At 35.5% G+C, this 13,263-nt stretch overlaps 1 protein-coding gene across 1 annotated transcript in view; it reads right to left on the reverse strand.

The window, feature by feature from the left end:
* Positions 1-4,692: 4,692 nt before the first annotated feature.
* LOC145988781 (sodium-coupled monocarboxylate transporter 1-like) overlaps positions 4,693-13,263 on the reverse strand; it is an 87,451-nt gene continuing 78,880 nt past the window's right edge. The window contains exons 13-15 of the mRNA XM_083123967.1: positions 11,214-11,383; positions 7,285-7,498; positions 4,693-4,810 (exon numbers count right to left, since the gene is read on the reverse strand). Coding sequence (XP_082980093.1) covers positions 4,712-4,810; positions 7,285-7,498; positions 11,214-11,383 — 483 coding nt within the window. The 3' untranslated portion in view covers positions 4,693-4,711. The remainder of the gene's footprint in view (positions 4,811-7,284; positions 7,499-11,213; positions 11,384-13,263) is intronic.

Genomic DNA, 13,263 nt, shown 5'->3' on the forward strand with positions numbered 1-13,263 from the left:
GGTGTTGAAAAGTATAATGATTGTTGAAACAGGCATTGTGTTTCTAATCGTGTGTCTATAGAATATGTAGTAGTTACGTTAGGGTTGAGTCGGTAGTAACAGTAATACAGTAAAACCTCTTTAATCCGGACTAATGGGGGGATAAATTCACTGGTTTAACGAAAGTTCGGATTAACTGAAATGACCTAAAAGAACGGTAGAAAGTGCATTAAAACTCCGTTTATAGCAACAAACATGTTTATTATGGTGTATTTAAATGGCATAGGCCTAAAGACACTATACAGTACTGTACAAAGTCTGCAGGAAACAGAATTTCATCAATGGTTGATTTCCTTTTTTTGGGGGGGGGGTTTCTTGTTGACTTCTAGCCACATTTAAAACCTTGCATTCTGCTTTTTTTTGGGGGGGGGGGGCTTTTGCCTGTCCGGATTAAGCGAAGCGAAATCCGGCTTATCGGGGTCTGGATTAAGGAGGTTTTACTGTAGTAATATGTCAGCACTGGTCAGAGATAAGACAGATTAATTGATACTCTATTGGTATTAGCCAATAGAATCATATGAGTATTTTGATAAAATTACTGATCATTTTGTGATACAGTATTTCTATAAATATCCTGTAATTTAGTGCAAAAAATGCAGTTTGTATTTTTTTAAATGAATATAAGAGTGTAATTCATATACACTAAATATGCATTTTCCTTTGCTAAGGCTAGTGCCGATACTGATCAGAGATCAGGTATTGATACATAAAAATTTACCAATACCAATATTCTATCAATTCAGTAAAATATTGCAAATGTTTCATAAAGTTCTTGACTTGTTGACTGACTTCTTTACATAATGCATGTAAAAAGATGATTTTTATTGGTCCATACCTAGTACTAACCAATACCACTGACTGATACAGTACTGGTTCATATCTTATATGAGGTATGTAAAATGCTTACATGAACATTGATTAATTCTACACTACAATTGAATAACCCAAATAACCTCGGAAGCTAACAAATTGATTATTATTGTGAATGAGCACCAGATAATGTTTTCTGCCTGTGCTGAAAATATATTCATTTATTATTATTATTATTATTATTATTATTATTATTATTATTATTATTACCAGCATTTAAGCCATCATCTATGATGCAAAGGTTAGCACAGTGTACTAAGATGCCAGGTGTCTCTGGTTCGAATCCCAGCCTAGGTATTATTTGCTAGTGACGTTTCTTCATTTTCATCATATCATTACTCATCTTTGCGATTAGTCAAAAGGGGCAGAACATCGAATTTAAATATATCAATGAACATACCAGCATTTATTGAAAGCTTCCAACATTTTGGACAAGATTCAAGATAGACTGAAGGTAACAAACAAGAAGTTTGTGAAAAGTCTTTTTTAGTAAATACGGTAAAATATATTAATCTGTATTTTGTTAAAATTAGACATACACCATTTCAGTTTAAATCCCACTATAATCAAGTGATTATAGCACCCGTTTCTTAACATTTGCAATTAATTTAATGCAATTTGAACTCCTAAAGTGTAGAAAAGAAATCAGTAAGTGTACTTAGCTGTAACAGCATCAGTAGAAAGTTAGTAGGGGTGCAGAAGGGGCATCAAGCATATTTAATGGAAAATTTGTTTTGGTGATTCATGTTTGCTTGTTAATATCACCAATATTAAATTGTACACAAATTAAACAAGCAAAGAGTGTTATCGGTAGCACAATTAACAGAAAGAAGGAGAAGATGAGGCAAATAAATGGTGTTAGGATATTTGAGAGCCATTATGCAAGCTGTGGGGATAATCATAAGTTAAGAATACACTAGAAAAACAATAAAAATAAAGAAGAAAACAAAGAGAAATATTGCAAGATATTATCAATTTTTATTTTTTGAAAACTTGTAACTTTCACAGGTATTTGAAACGAGCTTTGTTAAAGTAATTTTTAAAAGCTGAACATTGCCAGCCTGGCAAGAGCTTCAATGTCAAGTTGAAATGTTGGAGCCTAAAACAGTCTTTGCTTGTTTTATTTTCATAAAATTTATTACCATTTTAGAGATATTTAATGGGGAGTAGCTACATTTATACATGTGTATCTGTATCACGTGTATTATGTATTAAAATTGGCTCAGCCATAGAGATAAATAGATTTTAAATACTCATAGATACTTGTAAGCTAAGAGAAGAAAGCATTTTAATGTGAAAGCTTAACACATTGAATCCCATGCTCATGCTATGCACAAACATCCTGAATATGGCGAGTGTCCCATGCACGTACATAGTGTGGGCAATATCACTTGAATGTATGGAGTTACGATGCTAGACCATGCACGTGCAGAATGTTCCTGGGAGTTCTTTTGGTATGCCTTTGCATTGTGCTGTACCCTGGTGGTGAAATTTTGAACCGTCTTCTCATTGAATGGAAAACACATTCATTTCATTGATTACAGTACTAGGCCTATATTTTTAGTGCTTTATCATCACTCACAAACACACACATACGCACACTTGACCATGGGTGTCCATATGGGGGCAGGGGGCTCAAGCTCCCCTTCCTGGCTAATGGATATTGAAAGAAATTGAACACATTTATTTACTTGTAATGAGTTGTTTACTGTGTTTCATACTAAGAGTAGATATGTTTAGTATTAGAAGTTCAGACCTTCATTATATGAAAAATAAGGACTATGTTGAACATATCTAGCACATGCAAGAATACACAGATTTTAATTATTTCTTTTTTATCGTGTAGGCAAATAAATTGCCTTTATTTTGATGTATAACACATGTATAGTAAGACCAAAAAATAAATTGTTTCAGATTTTTGAAAATCACATAAAATGACTGGGTTTCTGAGTTATTGCCAATTTAAATACCCTGGGATTCAATGTGTTAACTTTACTAACAAAAATACTACAGTGAAATCTCCATTTTACGCTTTTCAAGGGACCAAGCTAAAGAAACTTAAAATGTGAAAAATGTAAAATCGAGAAAAATTTTACACCATTTTGCAATGTAGGGACCAATCAAGATTGAACGTATAATGCAGGAAAATGTAAAATCGGGGTTCCACTGTATTGATTTTTAAAGCATTTTACTGCCACATAGTGCGAATATAATCTAATACTGTTGATAGTTACGTGTTTGAATTGTCTATTGGGACCAGATAGTAAGTAAAGACGTGGCTCACTATTTGATGTATTTTCATGTTTGATTCAATGGGTATAAATAGGAACAAAATCTTTTGCTTGTGGTTTTAATCAGTAACTATTTTTCCTTGTATCCTTGAAATTTGATTTGTCCAGTAACATAAGCATTCCATCTTCCTTTCTTTTTGTAAAACAAATCCAATTCCATCCTTAAATGGTGCTTTTGTTCAAATTTCCTTACAAGCTTTTTTTTTATTTTTACTTTTTTGGGTTCTTTTGTACATACAGATACTTTGTAAATTCTACTACTCTTATGGAGATTTCACACCGAAGTGACAAGCAACAGGTGACACGTGTCGCTTGGGAACGAACCAATCAGCAGCAACGTTTCACACAATAGCTCCGTGACAGGCTGCACAAGCCTGCGTTCGATTGGTGAAATCCCCAAGTGACACGTGTTGCTTCGGTGTGAATTCTCCTTTTAAGTATCAATTTTCTTTTCCTTGCTCAGAGCTAATCCCAAGGTCTGCCAATCAGCTTTTCATGGCCAGTGCATTGAGTTCATTACAGCTGCTGTCAGTCTTTTTATATCTGAACCTGCTGTTGTTTTCAAGTAGTTCCACAAATGTTGTCATGAAGCTGAGTCAACACTGAAATTTTGAAATGCCTGCTAGGGATTGATGTATCAGTACTTGAAAGTATCGGTCGAAATTTAATCACTTACACCAGCTGATGATTTTCCAGCATCAAAGTGTTGTCGTGGATTCACAAAAATGTTGCTATGCACTTGGAATCTAAATATCCGGAAAATTATGCCAAATGCAGCTTGGGTAGATGTGAAACTTGTGTGTTAAAATTTATAATCATACTGAACTACTTTGAATTCTTACAATTTCAAATATTGTTGGTTCAAAGTGGTATCAACCCAACAACATTGTTTTAAAATATGTTCATGTCTTGCTTATAAATTAATCCAGAAATTGGTGTCATGCCTTACTAGTGAAGTGGAAGTCTTATTGTTGGGTGTGTGCATGTCTGCGCACACATGTATGCATATGCATTTTTAAAATTTCCTCCTTAGAAATGTCCACTACAGCTTAAGGTCTCTCACCATGGCAGTTTGGTCTAAGGCATCATGCTTTGGGGTCCGGTTATGGGACACATGCAGGCTCGAGTCTCCTGGGAGGAGTATAACAACTTTTCTCCCGAGATTTCGGCCTTTGTATGGGACCGGTGGCTACACACCATCATGAGGAAATTGGAGAACTATGAATGAGTAGTATAACCCGGGTCATGGAAACCTACAATGACGACTGAGGGTTTGTCATGCTGACCACACATCACCCCATAACTGGTTGGATGATCTTCCACATCAGTAGGTGGGAGTGAGGCTGACAGCCTGGCCCTCATGGGCTGTTGTGCCACCAGTTATTATTACCACAACTTAAGAAAATATGACAAATGGAAATACAATATTATAATTAGTCATACAACATATATTCATAGCATACTTTTTTATTTTTACATAATTATTTAATTACATTATAGGAACACACAATTTAGATGTCGGTTTCCTTTGTGTGTAGTGGTTGGAGCTCAACTTCATCTCCATATTCTTGCTTTTTGGGGAACTTATCAGGCAACTCTTCATTAGTAGACTGAAACAGATTAAAAACTTGAAGAAATATTAAAAAGATCTATACATGTAAATTTTTCCTAAGTTCTGTACATGTAAAGTTTTCCTTATTGCAATAACAGATGCACTGTATCAAGTAAAGAATTTGAAAATCATACAAATAATTCCTAATCAAATTACCTTTATCTGTACACTTGGCGAAAAATACCTTTTCCTATCCTCAAAACTACTATCTAATTCTACTTGTTTTTACTTCTTCACATTCTTTAACATGGTGTTCTCAAAATATTACTGTTTTGCACTTTGAATAAAAAGTGTGTACTTCGAGATGGAAAAAAATATATTATTCCAGTTAATATTTGCTGCTGTTTTCAATTTTCATGGAGAAGAGAAAAATTAATGCTTTTCCAGTTTTAATAGTAGTAATATTTTATTACACTTAAACAATAAACTTCAGCAAGTAGCAAATAGAAAAGTCCGATAAAATATAATATGAATTCCAGTCCTTGGTATTAGAAGTAGTTACAGTGGAGCTGTAACTCCATGTAGTTTCCTGATTCATAAAGTTTGTCTTCCTGCTTCAAATAAAACAATATGTTATAAAATTATCTGGATTTGACATTTTCCTACATGTCGTCACAGGTTCCACTGTATCTTTTAGAAATTCAAAATATACAAGTGTGCATTTTTTTAATTCATAGAGGGTTCAAGAAAACCTTGCACTATGTTTTTGATTTACATCTCATCCAGGAGGGTCAAAACATTTTTCCCCAGAAAAAGTTAACCCAACTTCCAGAGAATGAAAGAGCAAGTTTATTTACACAGTGTATTTGCTTAGGGTGAAATTTATAGACCTAACTATTGATTTTTGTCCAATTGGTCTTTTCATCTTTGTGAAGACTGCATAGCTAAGGCTCCAAATTTTTACGTTCCATTTCTTTTTTGTCTTATTAATTTCGAAGGACCACTGCCTGTGCAAATGAAGGCAGTGGTCCTTTGAAATTAATCAGACAGGTGGAATGGAAGCAACACTGTACTAAGGAACTTTAGTTACAAAATACTTTCACCACATGCTGTTTACTGCACCAAACCATGAAAAACTTTCGTTTATCTTTAAGTATACATTATACACAGATGCTGGGTATATATGCTAGGTATAATGTCTATAATTATTTTTATTATTCTCTACTCTGTTTTTGTACACTTGTGATACATTCAGTTTCTACATACCTTTCATACAGTCAGTCAACTACTGTTGCATTGTAGAGGTAACATAAAGTTTTTCTTCACTGTTTATAAATGCACAGAAAAAACTAAGATTCTGATGCATTTTCTGTCATGTTGTTAATGCGGCATTTTATCATAGTCTGTATATTAGTAGAGTATCAACAAAAATGATGACATTTTTTCCACAAGCAACATATACCATTGTTTTTTATGTTAGTGAATTTTAACTGTGTTGTCAAAAACATAAAATTTTAAAATATTTTCAAAATGGCTTCATCTGAAGATGAGACAAGAATAGCCAAGTTTAAAACATGGGGAGGTAATTCTTTAAATTAGGCGCGCGCGTGCGCGCGCACACACACACACACACACACACACACACACACACACACACACACACACACACACACACACACACACACACACACACACACACACACACACACACACACACACACACACACACACACACACACACACACACACACACACACACACACACACACACACACACACACACACACACACACACACACACACACACACACACACACACACACACACACACACACACACACACACACACACACACACACACACACACACACACACACACACACACACACACACACACACACACACACACACACACACACACACACACACACACACACACACACACACACACACACACACACACACACACACACACACACACACACACAAAAAAAACTCTACATAAGGGGAGGTAAATTAGGTTAAAATGGTAAAAGACAATGCAGTAACCTGTCACTCCTTCCTACTCCATACTGTGCAATCAGTTGCATTGTCTTTTACCATTTTAACCTAATTTACCTCCCCATGTTTAAACTTTGACTATTCTTTCTTATCTCCTGATGAAGCCACATAATGTAGTGAAAGGTAGAGGAAACCGTAAGTACGTGCCAAAACTGGACTTCATTACTTGTTGAAATGATGGCATGTGCTGTAAGTTATGCCTTGTTCACCTTTGCTTGTTTGAAATTCCCAACTGTTCAGGATCCTGAAAAATCATAACAACCATTTCCTAAGGTTGGGATCAAGATGGGATTTTTTTTTCCTGAGTGTCTGTGATTTTGAATCCTGTGTGCATCCCTATATAATACACTTGGAGATGTTATTTGGCTGTTTTGCTATTCCTGTTGAAATTAACTCAATAATTTGTGACAGCTGTGAATTACTAATGCTATTAAAAATGCTGGGTTCTTAAAAGAAACCTTGTACCCTTACAGTTTTTGATCGTCTCTCCCTGAAAACATGCCATCTATTGGAGATTTTCTTGCTCAATTGAAGCATCGGTGGACTGATCAATGTTGGATGGAGCTCTTGTGTCTGCATTGGCCCAGTGCTTAAACTGACTATCAACCCTATGACTAGTGTCATAATGCAAGTAATTGCAGAATGCCAATTATCTGACACTCTGTATACAAATAACGATTTGTGCCTGTGAATGAAAACAGAAAATATACCAACCAAAATATGAACATCAACACACATGTATATCTAAGACCAGCAATTTAACGTTTCTTTCAATCATATCATAAACCAGTGCATTCAAGTTACACATTTTATGATCTGATATTGGCATCCTGTATTGCTTGCTGTTCCTATACTTGAATAATAAATGGACCAATATGAATTTTATTCTGATACCAAAAAAATACCAATTGAGACTTCCTGAGATAGTGATAACTGATATTATTCTGATCTGATGCAAAACTGTAAGCAGTCCATAAAAACTGTAAGTGATATATTAATCTTCTAAATTGACGCAACCAGGTGGCTCTAATATATTTGCCATAGAAAATTAATGTACATGTTCAGATATTTACAGAACAAGGGTATATGAATTATACCTTTATTTTCATTTTTTTAAAAAAATATGAAAATGCCAGACTTTTACACTAAATTAAAGGTTAGTTATAGAAATATCAGATCAGTAAAATTAGAGAGTTTTAAAAAATAAAATTAGCAAGCAATCACATAGCAATTGTTCAATTCAATTGGAGGTGGACTAATAAGCAACGGAAATATTCATAAATTAAAAGCTACAAATATCAAATCAGTAAAAGTAGACAAACTAACCAGGATAGAAAGAAAACAAAGGTTTAATTAATAGCAATTGTTCAGTTCAACTGGAGGTGGGCTAGCAAGTAACCAAAATATTCATAGGCTAGGAAACTGAAATGCTAGTAAACATTAGAAAGATTTTGAACAGCTAAGTGTACTGAAAGGATTACAGCTGTATTCCAGTACAATGATATGTATAATTTTTTGAATGTCTAGTGCCTCCATAGCAGAATGGTCAGTATAATGCACTCTCAAATCCCTGATTTGATGCCTGCTAAAACATGGACGTATCATTGCATTTGTCCCATCATCCATGTCGTCATTCATTTGCATCATTGCAATTAACCCAAGAGATGAAAAAGTAAAAGGTAAAGTAGGGACATAGGACACTGCAGCATGTGGAGGTAGGTCGCTATGTTCTGGTTGCCTTTATGACCCAGTTATCCATGTATTTGAGGCTGGGAGAACCCCAGGAACAATGAAACGCCCGTAAAATCACTCGCCCCAGGAATTAAATCCAGGTCTTCTGCATTCCATGAAAAGGTGATGTTACATAATGAGAATACATGGGTGTATCCAAAAGAAACCGAACTATGTGAACTTATTTATTCACAATTTAAGTACAAACCTTCAATCCCCTTCAAAGTACTCTCCACTTGCATTAAGACACTTGTCCAATCTTTGACTCCATGTTTCAAAACATTCTTTAAAGTCATATTTTGTGATGCGTGACAGTGCCTCCGTCGTTTTTTTCTTTACCTTAGCAACATCAGCAAAACGCTTTCCTTTCATGTCTCATTCTAGGAAACAAAAAAAGTTGCACGGTGCAAGGTCAGGTGAGTATGGGGTGTGAGGAACAGGGGTCATACCATTTTTGGTCAAGAATTGTCATACAGACAGGGCTGTGTGAGCCGGGGCATTGTTATGATGGAAAAACCAGTCACCCGACTGCCACAAATCGGGCCGCTTCCGCCGCACACTGTTGTGCAATCATTTCAAAACTTCGCTGCACTGAACTCCAAGTCACTCCTGACAGCTCCACAATTTGTTCAATGATCTGTCGTCGATCTTCGTTGAGGATTTCACGAATTTTTTCAACATTGTCATGTGTTTGGGCCATGGAAGGACGACCAGAACGAGGTTTGTCATCAACTGACATTTCACCATTTTTGAAACTGGAAAACCACTCAAACACTTGAGTTTTCCCCATAGCATCGTCCTTGCATGCCGTTTCAACATTTCAAGAGTTTCTGTTCCACTCTTTCCAAGCAAAAAGCAGAATTTCACCACTGCACGCTGTTTCCGAAAATCAGCCATTGCAAAAACGACGATCACACAAAACAGCTGTCACTAAACTCCGCCGAAACGTGTCCTGACCTGCTTCAGCGATGGCACTCGGCTTATGGACTCAGGAAGGTTCGCTCTATGCGCTCCTAGCGGCAAAACGCGGTACTACAAAAGCTCTGCCCACCACAAAATTAGTTTGGTTTCTTTTGGGTACACCCACGTAGAATAGAATATCAGAATGTATAATAAACATGTAGAGAAAATGACATTTGTAAGTACATATTAGATGTAGAAAAGTGAATTTTGAACTTTTACCAAACATTGCATTTACAATTAGAAATGTAGAAATTATTTGTGTTTTTATGTACATTGAGATCTTCAAATCACATTCCTCAGATGTGAAGATCCACATACAGGTTGCGGTTGAGATCTCCTGATCTGTCCAGAGGAGGACAGTGTTGAGGTTTTCTCAGGATATCAGCCAGGTGATTTCTGGATAAGCTTTTGAGAGCTAACATTGCTCAGAAGCCTATCTGGAAATCACCTGGCTGATATCCAGAGAAAAACTCTTCATCATTTGTAGCCAGCAGGGTGTGAAAACATTTAAGATTGGTGGGGGTAGAAAGATCTTAATCTACAAACCCCCCTCCCCCACAAACATACATATAAATTATACGATATACATATTTATAATGTTATTAAAAGCCAAAAATAGTAAATTAAAAATATATTATTATTATTAATTACAAAAAAGAAAGAAATGTGTTACTTTTATATATATCAGATATTATAAAGTAGCTAACTACTTCCTTTACTAACTGGTTAAAGATGTTAATTGATTATGAATTAGTTGAAGTGGTTTTATTATCTGTAAGTTTTTTATTTAGATTTTTGCTTCATGTTAATATAAATCAATTAGATTTCATAGTTATTATTGTTTTGCATTCTTGTTTACTTTTATTGTGAAAATTGGTGTAGAATTGTTAATGATCTCTTGAGAGAGAAAAAGCATTGAACACTCACAACTACACTAATTTGTGTATGTTTTCGATATTATTCTTAGTACAGTATATTTGAAATTAAAAGTAATTGTTTATCTTTTGTTTGTTGAAACAAAAACTCTCCCTACGAAATTTTTGGTGGGGGGGGGGAATTTTGAAAGCAAGTTTGTTGGTGGGGGTGATTATTGAGGGTAAACCCCCAGGATTTCGCACCCTGGTTGCTAGGAAAGCTTCAAGAATTAGGAGGACAATGTTGTCATCGAAAGTTCCAGTTCAGATTTAATCGCTGATACCAGTTGATACTTTTCTGGCATCTGGGCATCTCACAGAAGCTGCAAAAATGTCATGACACTTTTGTGGGGTCTAATTACACTGGAAATTACACAAAGGGGGAGGGAGGAGAGAGTGAGAGTAAGTAAGTAGTAGTAATTTTAATTTTCAATCTTTTGCACCAATATTGTGTGGTAAAAGTGAATTTCATAATTAAATGATAGCTATTTTAATTTTAATATTATCTCTTATGCACTTCTTTGAATATATTAAAGCAAAACTCTGGTAGATTGATGCATAATTGTAACGGTATATTTATAAATATTCTGAACAACCTTTAATTGTTATAAAGTTCAAGCATCAGTATTGGTACCAATGAGAATCCATAAGAATATCTGTGTCGGAATCAGTTTAAATTGATATTGGCTCACCTTTAACATACACACTTCCAAAGAATGCCAATGCTATGGTAAACCTATGTGAAAAAGAAGTACATACACTAATGATAACATTTATAACAAGAGAACGAACCTTGTAACAGTAGCATTATTGTTTTCAAAATTCCACAATGATGAATTGGAACATTTGGCTGCTGGTCCAGTTGAATATCCTTCATTCAGTTTATTTACAACTGTCAGTTGTCTTCCTATTCCAATCCAGATGTTGAAAACAAATGGGATTATTCCTCCGACAAGAGCTCCCTATTTGATTACAAATAATAGGAAATTACTTTCCATAAGAAGCATATTAGTAGAATCTGGAGAAATTTAGCATTATTAAGAAATAATTAAAACACATGCTTTTCTTATCTTACTGGTCAACACCTCAAATAAATCACATAAATTACTTGTTACATTCTGCACTGAACAGATCATATTATTTCCTACCCATGTAAGACCAGGTCCAAGCCTCCATGATAGATGGAAATATGTTGCTGTGTAAACAAGGGTCCCTAGTTCAATATCCTGCAGAGAGACATTGCACATTGGTTTGGATCAAATTTAAACTGTAGGTCCAGTCTCCAATTTTTGCCAATACCATGTCCATACGAGGGTCACTATTTATATTTTGAGCCTAACAATGAAAAAACAGGAATTTGGCATTGAAAACTGCTTTATTGTTTTTTGAAGTATTCTCCTTTATGGTCAATACACTTTTCCATTCGTTCGAACCATTTGTCAAAGCAGTTTTTCCAATCTTCTTGAGACACCTCCATAATATGGTTTTTGAACGCATCAACGGCATCTTCCTCCGACGAAAATCGTTGTCCACGCAATTTATTCTTGACATTCGGGAAGAAAAAGAACTCATTGGGTGCCAAATCAGGACTGTACGGCGGATGACCCATCAATTCGATTTTTTGACTGTTCATAAAGTCGGTTGTTAGACGAGATGTGTGACAGCTGGCATTGTCTTGATGAAGAATGATCCGACGGCGTTTGTTTGTTTTCCGTATTTGACCGAAGACCTCTGGCAAACAAATTGTTGTGTACCATTCAGAGTTGACTGTTCTACGTTCCTCTAAAGGCACAGTTGCCACATGACCAGTTTTCCCGAAAAAACAGGCGACCATTTGTTTCGAGCGCGAACAACTTTTGTTGGATTGGGTTCATCTTGAAACACCCATACAGTCGACTGCTGTTTACGTTCCGGCTCATATGCATATATCCATGATTCGTCACCTGTTACAATCTTATATACGTCTTTTGAAGCACCACGATTGTATTTATTGAGCATTTGTTTGCACCAATTGACATGACCGTCTTTTTGAGTTTTTGTCAAATTGTGTGGGATCCAACGAGAACATACCTTTCTCACAGCTAAATGATCATGTAATATTTTATATATGCTGGTGGAACTAATGCCTATGGTTGCCTCAATCTCACAGTATGTCACATGACGATCTTGCAGTATTAGGTTTTGCACAGCATCAATGTTTTCTTGAACAACAACTGATTTTGGACGACCTTCGCGAATCTCATCGGTGAGCGAATGGCGGCCACGATTAAATTCGTTATACCAGCGTTTCACAGTGGCAAAGGATGGGGCTTCATCGCCAAATGTGGAAGTAAGTTGATCGATGCACTCTTGTCTTCATAATCCACGTCGAAAATCGTAAAAAATCATCGCACGAAAATGTTCACGAGTTAATTCCATTTTATTGTTGTCACGCAATCTCCAAGGGAACATAAACAACACAAATGAAGCTATTGACAAAACATTTGAAGTACGTTATGGTCAATAATGCCAGACGATTCCGTGCAAACGTCAAATCGCGCCTAACTTCAATCAGTGTTGCCAAGGCTCAAAATATAAATAGTGGCTCTCGTAAAATTAAATCCAGCACACAAATAGTTTCACAGTAGTTGATCTTTTAACCATGTGGCTCCACCGGTATCAAACCTGGGACCTCTTGATTATAATGCGAGAAGTTCGTGAATTATGAAAACATTATTACAAGGATTCCTCTTTCGTCATTCTGACAATAAATTTTTATGCAAGTATTAACAGAATTTTTTTAAAAAAATATTACATGCAAATGTAAATGTTAATTTAATTTAATAGTAGTTGTTTAAAAAAA

The sequence above is a fragment of the Lepisma saccharinum genome, chromosome 1 (assembly GCF_977018435.1).
Source record: "Lepisma saccharinum chromosome 1, izLepSacc3.1, whole genome shotgun sequence".
NCBI classification, from domain to species: Eukaryota; Metazoa; Arthropoda; class Insecta; order Zygentoma; family Lepismatidae; genus Lepisma; species Lepisma saccharinum.